Source organism: Suricata suricatta, chromosome 6 (genome assembly GCF_006229205.1).
Source record: "Suricata suricatta isolate VVHF042 chromosome 6, meerkat_22Aug2017_6uvM2_HiC, whole genome shotgun sequence".
In the NCBI taxonomy this organism is placed as follows: Eukaryota; Metazoa; Chordata; class Mammalia; order Carnivora; family Herpestidae; genus Suricata; species Suricata suricatta.
The window spans coordinates 75,449,303-75,463,863 of NC_043705.1; the positions used below are offsets into that span (position 1 = coordinate 75,449,303).

At 37.8% G+C, this 14,561-nt stretch overlaps 1 protein-coding gene across 1 annotated transcript in view; it reads left to right on the plus strand.

The window, feature by feature from the left end:
• The window catches only part of PAM (peptidylglycine alpha-amidating monooxygenase), a 135,746-nt gene that overhangs the window by 89,115 nt on the left and 32,070 nt on the right, over window positions 1-14,561 (plus strand). Inside the window, exon 7 of the mRNA XM_029941233.1 lies at window positions 5,314-5,637. Within this exon, the coding sequence (XP_029797093.1) occupies window positions 5,314-5,637 (324 nt within the window). The remainder of the gene's footprint in view (window positions 1-5,313; window positions 5,638-14,561) is intronic.

The window sequence follows — 14,561 nt, forward strand, 5'->3', positions numbered from 1 at the left end:
GGCACATTCATTAGCTGCTAGCACAGTTCTGTTTTCCAAATCCAGAGCCACTCAGCCAAATTTACTTAAAAGAATAGCACATTTCTGCATCTTATAAGAATCTAAGTTTGAGTGGAAAAAAATAAGTGGACTCACTGCAGCTGGAAATCATCAAAGAAGTATTTTATTTCTACTGATGCAGAGGCAAAGGGTGACATTTTTAACACATTATTATTCATTCCAGAATAACTGAGTAGCTCCCGTGATACGAATCCTACGAATCACTGGAAATATGACAGTGTGTAAGAAATGAGAGATTTTTAATGTTTTCCATAAAAAAAAAATCACATTTATCCCTTGCCACCTTTCCCTCCTCAGATAATTTAAAGTACTAAATTTTTTTAAAGAAAATCTTATAGAAATTGATCGTACACATAAGGTATTAGAAGTGGAAGTGAAAACTGTTGGAGAGAACAGAAAACTTTCGACATTTTCAAACCAAAGGCGGCCAGTCCTTATTCTCTCTGTAGGCCAGCTTTGTCAAATCACCGTGGTATGGAGGGATGAACTGGTTCCCAAGCATGTTACAACATGGAGAAGGCAGGCCAGCAAAGAACAGAAAGAAACTTGTTCAGTTAAAGAGCACACCCGGCACCGAGCTCAGGAGACCGTTAATGTAAATAGAAAATCAATTGCATATAGTGAGATTGACAGGGTTGAGGTAAATACACAGGAGTTTATTAGCCATTATAGAGAAAAAAACTGGAAACTGGATCCAGTATAGTCATCAGTAAGAAGATGTGTCCCTCATACAGTTTGCTCTACAGTTTGCTTTTTCAGACCCCAGGTCAACTTCCTACCAGATATGTGGGTTTATGCTGTACCGTTAATTTCTTCCTCTCAAATGAAGACAATAAGTATTCTGTAGAGATGAAATGTGTTAAATCATATACAGCAATTCAGCAAAGTGGGTAATGCAAAGCTCACAAAAAAATTTTAGCTATTGCTCTTATTGTCATGTGTAGTTTATAAAGTACTTGTTTATCTCTTGCCTCTGTCAGCAATAGGTAGGGTAACTGTACACCCCAGTTTTTCCAGGATTGTCCCACTTTATGCCTAGTATGAATTTTACTATACCCCTTTTCTTCTCATATATGCCCCAGATTGGGAAATACATTATATGGTCATCTTAGCAATGGGAGCCAGAATAAAATTAGAGAATACCACCAAGAAGTACGTAGATTGACAGAGCTGAGAACAAGTTGGGGCATAAGCAAGCAGTTCCCAGGAAGGCAGGCTAGCATGAATCATAAATCATTTCCACAAAGGAAGAGCAGCTTTAATACCATTACAATCAGATTTTGACTTTGAAGGCAGGGATGAAAATCCGCTCTGAGGAAGGAGGGGATGAGTCTTTAAGGGTGCCAATCAGATGATAAGAATCCCAAATGGGTCCTGGTGGTAGGGAGGGAAAAAATAATGTTGACATCTCAGCATTGATGAATCAGTTCATTCACTGGTGAGAGAAGGACGAATCCAGTTTTCTGGATTGATTGACCCAAAACATGTTTCATCATCAAGACAGATACTATAAAAAAGATAAAGTGTGGGGAGGAGATTAAGAGCTCAGTTTTAGACAGGTTGAGTTCAATTCCTATGAAACAGACATCTAAATGGAAATTTCCACAGGGTGGTTTTATATATCAATTTGGTATTAGGAGAGCCCCAGGTATGAGGGTCATTTGTCTGGAGGCAGCAACTTAAGCCTTGTGAATGGCTGATGTTTCTCAGCAGGAAGAGGCCTTAGCCAGTGGGGAGAAAGGGATAGACCTCAGAAAACACCAACATTTTTATATGTTGGGCAAAGGAATGTGAGAAAGCGAAGATGACAGGTCGAGAAGATCTAGAAAGGACAATGCTATATGCAGGGAGTTTCTGACGGGACTTTCAGCAGTGCTGCATGCCACCAGTAGGTTAGGGTGACTTTAGCAACTAGGAGCTCATGAGCAACTCATGCAGAAGTCCCACAGGGGTGAAGGAAGAAGTGGAATCAGATGCCTTTGGCTGGGAAAGAAAGAGGATTTGAGTAAGGATGAAGTAGCCTTGCACGGTCTAATAAGGTAGATACTAGCAACACGTGGTTATTTAAATTTGGATAAAAATTAATTAAAAGTAAAAATAAAAACTAAACTTCTTAGCCACATTGCAAGTTCTCAGGAGCCCCATGTGTCTAGTGGCAGTCATGTTGGGCAGCACAGGAACAGGATATTTCCATTATCCCAGGAAGCACGGTTAGACAGTGTGGGGACTTGTCAAAGGAAAAGGGAAGGCAGAAAAGTTTGAAAGATAGACTGGGTCAGAGGAGGATCTCTCTTGCTTCCATGACCACTCAAGATAAATGCAGACTGAGTATGCTGTTAGCCTGAGTCAAGTCTTTGGCAAAGAAGCTGAATTAGGAAAGAAAAGAAAGCAAATAGGAAAGGCTCCAGAGGGCAGTGGGAGGGCCGGCATCCAGAACACTGGAGTAGTGATAGTTCTTTCTCCGAAAACAGACTTAAGAAAAAAGAGAGAAAGTGCAAGTACAATTTACTTTGGCAAAGTGAGGGGACAAATCACTACAACAGCCATAGTGACTTGAGAAAATATACGGATGTAAAATTAAAGAGCTTTTTTTTTTCATTATGAAAATTCCAATAGTTGTATATGAGAGAAGTGATTTTTTTTATTTTAGGTAAACAATAGATTGAAACGGATGTACATGTTACAACTCGAATTTATGTCTTTTTTGCTGGTAATATAATAACTACAATATCGTAATACCGACTTTATGATCTACACTGGACTGAGCCTTGTACATTAACTTAAGTCCACAAAAGAATTCTTAAATAGTAGTAGTCATTACCTATATAATGGTAAGGCACAGAACAGCTACTAAGCATCAGGGTTGGATTCAAACAAGAGTGTGCAACATACCCCAGACACTGGGCAGTAACAGTGCAGGGGAAGACCCGGGGCTGTATTTGTGCAGAGCTAAGACTCCTGATTTGATAGTCAGGGAAGGCATTTTGGATGTAAGTAATACCTCAGTAAGAAGATCTGAAAGCTTGGGAGCTAGTTGGTGACTGGAGAGCAGTTGTACCAGGAAGAAGAAACAACATCTTAGAGCGGACATTCAAGGAAGGAGAAGTTCAATAGACATCTATCATAAACTGAAGAGAAAGAAAGGGATATTGAGAAATGAGACTGGGGTAGAGACCCCACAACTTGCTCCATTAATTTTCTACTCTATGAATTGCACTCAAGGTTAGATATACCTGGCACAGAAAGATACTTAGCATTTCAGGATTCCATATATCCAGTTCCCCAGAAGAGAGAAAAACTCTCCGCTTTGTGTGTAAGAGTGTAAGAGATAGCCATCTAGTGGTCACGCGCGCTCGCGCTCGCTCTCTCTCTCTCTCTCTCTCTCTCTCTCTCTCTCTCTCTCTCTCTCTCTCTGTCTCGTCATCTCTATAAATGAGATGCAGCTCTGAATTTCGTTTTCATCAGACCAGTACAACCTGTGTGCAGCAAAGCCTATTACATTGCTAAAGGTTTGTTTTCCTCACCTGATGATCATTGTAAATGACAATTCCAAAGGAACTGGAGTGCTTTGCATTTGATATTTTATCACAGCTTCTGGATTTTTACTGACAAACCTGAAGAACCATGCATAGTTGCAAGTCTGTGTTCCTCCATCAATATTAGACTAATGACATGGATTCAAGTTGTAAAATTCTATTTTTTATCCATTCCTGAAATAGTCTTGTTTTATTTTCCATATAAATGTTTCATTGCATAACAGCACATTAAACTATTTATATTTAGTGCAGGGACAGGCAAATTTAGCAGTAATGAAGTAATTTCTTCTCTGTGAGGCAGAATGCCACTGTGGCCTAACAGATTTGGTTGAGTTGTAATTTGCTTTGTTCATCTTACTGAGATTTGCCCTGTTACTTGGTAATTATTTTTTGATTGAAGATTTCACCTGTGAAAGCCACTTTCATGGGCAAGAGCTGAAAACCTACTTTGAATCATTAAACCAAGACGATTTGTAAACATGACAAGATCTCTCAGCATCATTTTGGAGAGACTTCATATCCCCTTGCACCAATTTTTTAATAATATATTCTTTAGTGGAATGCATCATAGCAAAACTGGTTATCATTTTCATTTCATATTGGTCATAAAAAAGATTTTATAAATGCTAACTGATCATGCTGTAAATGTAATTAAAACTTAAGCATTAGGACTCTATGGTCATAACTAATTTCATTAGCAGCCCTTAGAATAGGGTGAGGAGAAAGAACCGAATGTTACCTTGGGATTTGGCATAGAAGAGCAGATTTGTCTCTATTGAGAATGTAAACATGTTTCCCATTTACAGAATTGATGTAAATGGATTTAAACCCATAGATGTAAATGGTGAGGATTAAAATGTTTTGTGGACTTTCCATAGTCATGTTTCCTATCTGTCATAATTATTTCATAAATAATTTGTTTTCATGGAATCAAGTGATAGTATCCAAGGTTACTTTTTAGTATAGAATGGTATGAAATATATTTTCATGGTGAACCATTCCAATGATACTAGTTTGTTAAAATCTTCTCTTTTGTTTGAAATAGATTTGAAGTATTCTTTTTTCACAAAATTATTTTTCTGGAATTTCTTCATTTCTCGTCTAAATTGAACAACTGGAGGTACACACAGCAGCACTGCTAACAAAACAATAATAACAAAACATGGGTTTTCCGGTTGCCAAAGAGATGTGTATTTGTTATGTTTCTGGTGTCTCATATTATATGCTGGAAAAGATACACTTAATTTCTTGTGCATTATACTTTAATAGGCTTTAAAGGCAACTTCAAAGCGTTTTTCTTGACAAATAACTGTTTTATGATGTAGCTGTTGATCATATTTTTAGAAATCTGATGAACCGTATAACTTGAAAATCAATCTGCCTCTACTATGAAAACCATTTATTGAAACATGCCATGCAGTCACGTGTGCATCGTTCTGTTTTCACTAATATGCAAATAGAGGTTATCTGGTGTTATTGGCTCCAGAGATAATAGAACAACATAGGTGGTGCATCAAATGAAAATGTGAAGCATATTATGTTTTTCATTGTTTTGGAAAATCATCCTTTTTCTCCCTCATGCTTGGACATCTGAGAGCAGCCTTCACTCTCACTTATTATGACGAATCAGGCGATGATATTTTTAAGGCACAAAATTTTGTAAATTTTTCAATCTTAATCAACCCTCCACCCCTTATCTCTTCTCTTTTTTTCACAGGTGATTTCTATTCACTACTTTCCAAGCTGCTAGGAGAAAGGGAAGATGTTGTTCATGTGCATAAATATAATCCTACAGAAAAGGCAGAATCAGAGTCAGACCTGGTAGCTGAGATTGCAAACGTAGTCCAAAAGAAGGATCTTGGTCGATCTGATGCCAAAGAGAGTGCAGAACACGAGGAGAGGGGCAATGCTATTCTTGTCAGAGACAGAATTCACAAATTCCACAGACTAGAGTCTACTGTGAGGCCAGCAGAAAGCAGAGTTTTGTCATTACAGCAGCCCCTACCTGGTGAAGGCACCTGGGAACCAGAACACACAGGAGGTGCGTTTAGGGCTTCTTTTAAAGAACAATGTCTGAAATGCTACAATCCACATTAGCAAAATCTGAAGGGAATAAAAATGAATGGGTGAAAATACTTATCAATAAAAAACATCGGAAAAAAATGTTACTCAGATTTGGGTTATGAGATATCACCTTTGTTTGGGTTGTTATTTTTGTTTTGGTCCGGTACTTCATAAGTTCTGCTTCATATGATGTTGATGAGCCAGAATTACCAGGACCTAAAATATCTAGATCATGTTGGGAAGAGCAACACGTGAGATTCAGGGTAACAAATTCTTACCAAATCGATATTCTCTATTTTGCTCAATGGAAAGAAACTGGAAATTCAACACCTGATACGTAAAGTCTCAGTGTATGAAATGCTTATACACTACCTTCTTTTAAGGTAATTAAGGTCCTTTCAAAGGAATCTTACACTTGCCAACATTCTTTTCCAATTGACTTGTAAAATATAACCATTTTTCTGACTTGGATTTCTTAAGTTCCATTATCAATTATTATCTTAATTGGAAATTTTAGGGTTATTTTTGTTTTGTTTTTATGAGGGGAAAACTATCAGATTTATCTTTATTTCTAACTGGGATTGGCTTCCATAATTAGAGGACAATACCTTATTCCCTTCAGGTTTCTGTACCAGCAAGCTATGGATGCCTCATCTTTGTCTTTAATTGTATTGTGGCCTCTTTCATATTGATTGTGTTTCATGTTACTTGCTAATGTGGAAAGCCAGATAATACAGCATGTGGAGATAATCTCCAAAAAAGTAACGGATACGGGTGCATGGCAGCTGTCCATGCGTGGGCCGGAATGGCGCAGGCTGCCAGGTTGGTGTTTTCAAATACAGCTTTGCAGCAAGCCATAAATTATTCAACACCCGGCTGATTTTTATTTATAATTGAAAAAAAGTTAGCATGTGGTGCCTTTTGCTCACACAGAAGTTTCAAGCACTGTCCATTGGGTCTGATCTAATAGTTTCTACGGGATGTTAACTGGGACCCGATTTTTACATCTTCATGTCTAAACAGAATCAGCCCTCCTCTGACTCCTAAATTTATCTAATGAAACTGTTTCTCCAGAGGGTTTCTAGACTCCACTGCCTTAGAATCATCTAAGGTGCTTATGAAAACTCTAGACTCCTGAATCCTACCAAAGAACAACTGAATTGGCATCTCTAAGGGTGGTGCCTAGAAAACCTGCAGTTTATCACATCCCTATCCGTATCAGACAGACTCGAGTGTCTCTGAATCTCTATATTAAAGACAGTAAATGGCAACCCATACAATGTGAAAAGGCAGGAGGGCCTATTTGATGAGAATACAATTCTGTTAAAGTGAGAAAAAGTTGTAACATACTCTATTCCATGACTTCTCTTTGTTACTCTGGATTTGAATATTGGGTTTTTTTTAATAGCTTATTGTCAAATTGGTTTCCTTATAACACCCAGTGCTTCTCCCCACAAGTGCCCTCCACCATGACCATCACCCCCTTCCCCCCTGTCCCTCCCCCTTCAGCCCTCTGTTCGTTTTCAGTATTCAATAGTCTCTCATGGTTTGTGTCCATCTCTCTCCCCAACTGTCTTTCCCCCTTTTCCTCCCTATGGCCCTGTTAGGTTTCTCCTGTTAGACCATGAGTGCAAACATATGGTATTTGTCCTTATATAATATTGTGGTTATAATAATTTACTTATAGGTATCATGAGTATGCATGTAAAAATCAATTTGATTTAAGGCATTGTATTCCTAAAACCTAGTTAGCTTTTCTAAGAAGGAAACATTTAAAATACCCCAAATGCATTTACTTGCTAGATCTCATCCCTTATAGGGTGGTCACAATGTCAGTGTCCTGGAAGAAAATGTTTCTACTGGAAATGGGTCAGGAAATTTCCTTTCATTTAAAATATGTGGGTAAATGTCACAGAATTAAATAAAATGATGAGTCATAGAAACATACAGCACAAATCCTGATAGAAAGGAAATGTGCCTGTGTTTCCTTTCTGAACTGATTTATTTTAGTGTTATATCACTACTCTGATTCAAAAACCTTTTAAACGTTAAATGTAATATAGCAAAACTCATACTTAGGTAAGCTATTTATAGAAGTCTTTTTCTTTTCACTTTTGTTTCACTGTTTACCATAGTACAATATAAAACCCAACCTTAACTGAGAATGTTTAATTTTTTGTGTGTAAGCCAGAGAAAGCCCTATCCTCAAGAAGCTTCTATTTGCAAAAAAGAAAGTAGACAGTTACTAGCATGTAAGACCTAATAAAATATATTAGTAGTCTAATTCACGTGTATTTCCTAGGGTGTGAGCCACGGGGATACGTGTGATGGATAATCTCCCACTGTTGTTCTCATACCCATTTCTTATTTCAGACAGAGCTGAGAATGGGACCCCATAATAGTCCAGAGGAATTAACTGTCTTCCTAAATGCCTAATTTGCTGTAAGGAATTACATTAGCTTCAAAGAAGAGGGTAGTTTTTCATATGAAATTGTTACTAAAACAAAAATGTGAGGCTCTGGTGTTGCTTAGTGTTATAGCTCATACTAATTTCAGAATCTTCATTTAATTTTCAAATGAAGAAACTGAAGCCTAGAGGAGTTAACCCATTTCATTGAGGTCACAGCATCTGAATTTAAAACTTGGACTTTATGGTTGAATTTAAAACTAGAATGTACACTTCCTAATTCTTTACACTTCATTATAGTTTGCTCAAAACACTGAGCTAGCTTGTTCACCCGGTTCAGATACACCTCCCTGGAGCTCTGGACATCACTGCCTAGAAGCTGGAGGCTTCCACTCAGGACCCTGTTCTAATGTCCACAGTTGATGGCACTAGCACAACCCAGTTCAGTGGCATTTAATGCCACAGCACTTTAGGTTTCATTGACTGCACCATACTTTGGAACTACAATCCAGCCATGGATCTTATCAGCTGATTTGAGAGGTCAAAGGTGAAATTATTGGATCAGCTCAAACATCTGGATGTGACTGTGTGTGGTGGGTCCAGAACTACTTCATAGTTTCAGAAATACCATTTTGTGGACTTTTAGATCCATCTGAATTCCACTTAGTTCCACACCTTGGCAACTGCCCTTAAAGTTGAATTCCCACCTCATAATGGGCACAGCTGCACGAAGAGCACAACCAGAATGACATCTTCCTTCTTTGCTGTGACACCTTTAGCATTCCCGAGAACAAGATGGTGAAGTACCGTGTCTTCAGTAGGTCTCTAAGAGCGCAAACATCCACAAATAGCCCTTCTTTCCGTCTTGTCTTCATGACCTGTGGTGAGTTAGTTCTGAAAACTCTTCTCTCAACAGTTGTGAGAACAGCATTAGAAATGGAAGTTTCCCAGACAGGTGCAGCTAAATGAACCCAGAGGTTTTCCAACTGTTGTTGGAAAGGACATGCCTCACATAAGAAGCTGTAGCTGCAGTCTCCACACCACACACACGCATGCACGCACACACAACACACGTGCATGTACTGCGTGCACACCAGCTCACCCCAGAACAGTTCTGCACTTGGCCAAAATAAAATCTAAAAACCATTCCATGCTTTGGAACACCTCAGACTCTGGAGCCTGACTTCCTGGCTTTGAATCCTAAATATACCACTTATTATGTGGTCCCTAGGAAAAATTTAAAAAAATTCTCTGAGATTTAGTTTTTTCATCTATAAAAATGAGAATTATAATAGTACAGTTCTAATGGGGTTGAAGTGAAGGTCAAATAATACTTCCATGTATTCCAGGTTATGGCATGGAAATGCTTTGAACAGTTTCTAGCACACAGAAAGTATTTAATAATTGTTGTAATACATTAACAATAAATATGATTATAATTGCCACCGTTAATGTCATGTTGGATTAAGATTTCAAAATTTTAAACCCCAAAGCAATAGAAGTAAATATTAATTACTGTAATTTAAGCAGTATCCATGAGAAAATTTTCTTAGAATGTGCAGGAAGGCTGTAAAATTTGTCACTCTAACTTGATAAATTCAGAAAATGATTTGGCACATTTCTACCGTAATGGGAGTTTGTGGCTCTTCAAATCTGTGATCACTTAGATTGATCTTCCTTGACGTTTGCCTGCCGTATGTCATGTGACGTTTGCCTGATCCATGGTGTACAGTGTGGAAATGATTCAGTGAGGTAAACTGAGCAGTGAATATACTTTTTACAGTTAACATCATTTGGTTTCTGCCATTAATTTGATATCTATATTGAGACAGTATTAGTAGGATAGGAACAAAATCCTAGTTTTATTCTAGCTGCCTTCTGGAAACCAGACTGGCTGGAAAATAAGTTTAAAACTATAGATTTCTGTTCTCAGTGGTAGATTTGACTGGACTGCTATTTGCTAGCATGTGGAAGCCTGGCTCAGCATATATTCCATACCTGTGAACATCAGAAAGTAGTATCTGCATTTGTGTGATGCTTCTTATCAAAGAACGCACAGAATCTTTAAATATTCTTATTACATTATTTACATTTACCATTTACATTTACTATTATTTAAATATTCTTATTCTTTGGGTTTTACTTAATTTCTATGGATAACTTTTAATCAGCCTTTAACATATTTCAGTCATATGCTTACCTCTAGGTTCACATCTTGTAGAATTCCTAGGTAAAATGAGGCATTCAGTTGGCTGAATTTTCCTCCCCGGAGAGAAGGAGACTAATAACGACAAACACATGCACAGCCCTCACTGTGAGCCAGGCTAAGTGTTTCAGATACATTAATTTATTTAATCCCCGTAACAACCCTAATATAGAGAGGAAGAAACTGAGGCATGGAAAGGTTAAGTCACCTGCCTAAAGTGCCAGAGCTCAAGGAACCAAGATTCAAAATAATCAGACTTGTTCCAAGACTTGGTTTTTAATCACTTTGTTATTCTGCCTCACAATAATATAAAATGATAGGTAGACAGACAGACAGATGAGAGAGAGAGAGAGAGAGAGAGAGAGAGGAAGGCAGACATGCAGGAGGGAGCACAATGATGGGTTTTTCCCAATCATCCCCTCTACAATTGTAAGAACTCTTGGTATAGATTACTTTGGATCATAGTTTCTCAGTCAGTAGCCAAACATTTTGACCAAGTCAAAGATCCCATTTGCCATTAAGTTTTAAAAAGAAAAGAATTCTCCTAATACTTTTGGGCCCCTGTGTCTTTATTCTCTCCCTCACTTCATCCTCATTAAATGAAAAATTGTAATTTAATTCTTGTTTTCTTTCTACCTTGGTTATAAACATTTCTCCTGTGTTTTCAGTTAATTATCGTTATGGCTATCATTTCTAATGGATACTAATCCATGCCCGAAATAAGGCACCTTTTCCCCACTAGATGAGAATTTCCAAGTGTAGAAAAAGCGGCCACTACATTTTGTATACTTATTGAAGTCATCTGCTGATTTCATCAGGGTCTTTTAGTTAAGATTACGTGTGAAGAGCCTTGTAACACTGAAGTGAAGTCATAGCTCTGGGTTTGAAATTAGATTTTTTCTCAACTTAATTCTGTCAGTTCTTCTGTAACACAGACAAATGAATGCCCTTTTAAATGTTTATTAATAATTTCATATGAAAGCAGCACTGATCACTAACATTAATCTCTTTCTTGGAAAGGTATAATTCATTAATTCTTAGTGATTTATTGATATAATTTAAAAGTAATGTTTATTTTTTGAAGGTCATAACTGTTTTTCTAAATATATAGCAGAGTATGAGCTGCTCATTTACCTTTATGATGAGTGCAAGAATTCTCCTGAAATAGTCCTATTATTTGACATCTGAATTTAGAGCAGCTAACAGAGTTGGGAATGACTTGTCAAATGTTAGGCGTAAATTTGTATTAATTTTGAAATTAAAACTGAGAGGCTACAACATTAGTCCTATACTGAATCACCTCTTAAATGACAGCTAAGAAAAATCTGAACTCTAATTTTTAACTTCTCCATGATTGAAAATGTTGGTTTAAGTTAGAACCCAAATATATTTTGTCACATAATTTCTTTAATAAGGATTTGAAATATTTCTTAACAGGGGTTTAGAAAATAATCATCCTTGACATTGACGACTGAAGTCTGACCCAAACCCACAGTTCCTTTCCTGTGAAATGGGATTGGTAGGGACTGGAAAGCCTCTTATTGACGTCATCCATATACATATTCCACTAGTCCTACATGGCTGCTTTGATTCTGGGTCATCTAATCTTAAAGGGAACAGCTTTTAACCACATAATAATGAAAAAGTTGGTGATGCTGGAAGCAAAAACATCAACCGAGCTAATGTTCACAGAGGAGACATGAACTCAGTTTTTCTTTAACTATTTTAGAATTTCTGGTTAACCCAGAGACCTAGATCCTTAACGATGTTGAGGTCTTGGGTTGGTAATCTTAACAAATGTGTGATGATATTTTTAAATGATATTTTAAGTAATTTAATATTATCTCTCTAAAAATTTTGCCATGCACAAAGTGGTTCTCCACTGCATTGACTCAGTACTCACAGCATGTGTATTTCTTCTTTTCTGTTTCCTTACATATTACCTTTGCTGTTTTGAAAATTCTCCAGAATTATATATTTTAATTATGTGTTCTAGATATTTATACTACTTTTCATTCTTGAAAATTTCCAACCAAAACAGACTCTCATATATGACAAAATAGGCTGTTAACAACCTGTCAGTCAATGCTTTCTGCAGACTTTTGAGTGCTTACCAATCTAAGGTCAGTGATAGTTGGAGTCGTTCATAGCCAGATTAAAGTTTATTGTACAGTTTTTCCAATATTTGGTGAAACTCACACATGTCCCCAGTTTGTTTATTTTGGACACTGCATCTATTTTTTATCAGAATTAGTATCTCTGGACCTTCAAGAGCACCTCGCTTCCAGTACCTGCTGATGAACCACTGAATAGAAATGTGTAGGAAACTTGGTATTTATTTTCTTTAATGAAAACGATTAGTCAATTAGCATTTTTATTGAGTCTCTTAACAACGTCTTCAGCACAGCGTTGGGGTAAAAGGAGGTAGTACAAGTGAATTACAAGATTATAAGGGTGTTTAAGTGCTGTTTGACAACATAAGTAAGTAGACCCTGGATCATAGTGTTCTCTTTAGTGTACTTATTACACCATTACAGGGGGCCAGGTGCTATGTAAGACTTTGCGACAAATACGAAATATGACATGATCCCTGCCCTCAAGAAGTTCCCTCTGGGTGCAGTAGTTCTGGGCTCTGAGAATCTGATGAAAGCAATTAAATATCTCTGTTGTCATGAGATTCAAAATCACCTTGAAGCCCATCCAGCTCTTCAGGAGCTGGTGAATGAGCACAGAACAATGACCACCGAACGGACAGGCTGTAACGGAGATGAGAGTGAATGACGCACAACCTGAGAGCTTTCAAACAATTGAAAACACTTTCTGTGGGGGGTGATTTAGCCATCTGTTGATCTATCTAGACGTCTCTAATTGTCATGCTTATACCACTGCTTCCAGATTTCACTTTCAAAAACACAGTTTTAATCATGCCACCCCCCTGCCTAAAACCTTCAGTGGCTCCCAGTCGCCCGTAGCAGCAGTTTGCATCCTTTTTCTCCTAACATGACAAGCGTGATAGATGATGAATGTTATTCATCTGAGCAGCCCCACTCACACCCACTGCTGCGCCCAGAATTGTTTGCAAATGTAAGCGTGCCAGCTGTAACTCTGTCCCCCTTCTCAACTCAAGAAGGCGTATCAAAACACGTGAGTGAGAATGACATCCTCATGTGCCCTAATATATTCCAAAAGTAAATTATTCCAAACTCTGTGCTTTACTGCTACTAATAATATACTTGCAGCATGCCTCCAAATTAATCATATAGCTCAAGACACCACAGCTTAGACTGACATTCATTCATTGTTAACTCCATACCCTGTTGTATGGTATACAATATATTTTCCAGTCTAAACTAGATCTCCAGGCCTGTTAATCCTGCCTTTCCCCTAGCCCCACCTGGACCCAGAAAGGTCTCCTTTCCAGATTATTTAAAGATCTTAAAACACATTCTGCAATTATAAACATCCTTGCTTTTGATCTTTCTGACCAAAATATGCTCTGCTCGCTTCTGCACCCAGTGAACCCCTCACTTACCTTTAAGTGCATACACAAATGTTTATTTCTCTGGGAAACCTCCCAGGTCTGACCTTAACCCTCCCCTCTCCCAGCCAAGCCCCAGGAAGGATTATAGACCCTCTCCTGTGTTCCAACACTACATTGTGTCATAAGTATTTGGTTTCTGTTTTTCTCATTTTATTCTACAAGGTCTTCAAGGCCAAGAGCCATGTTTTATTCCCAGAAACTAGCATAATGCCTTACATAGATAATAGACTCAGCGAATACTTGTTCAAGATGCTTCTGTAGAAGGTGTAGGCAGAACTGATCCAGGCATTCAGTTATGCTGTTTTGTTAATTTTTATTAAAGAAAAAAATTAAATGTGCAAAGGTAAGACTGAGTGAAGCAGTACCATTTCTTTAAGTACAGTTGAGAAAATTACTCTAAAGTGTTTCTTCTCACACCAGCATCCTCAAGCTTCCAGAAGCTGTGCTTTCCTCTCCGCCTGCAGTCTGTAATGCCCATCTGTAGGGATTTCACTGCATGTTGTCACATCCTCCAGAGGACAGGAAGGAGAAACGAGACTGGAATTGCTGCCTTTCTGCCTCTTGGCATCTCTGTGAAGCATTCGAAAGGGAAAGAAACACGGAAATGATACAGTTGATTTCACAGTATCTTCATAACTTTATTTCCTCCTTACAGCTACTCCATACCTCGTACCTCTTTATTCACAAGCATGTTTATAAAAGAGCCTAACACAAATAAAGGCAGGCATTCTCTAAGTATAAATGTCT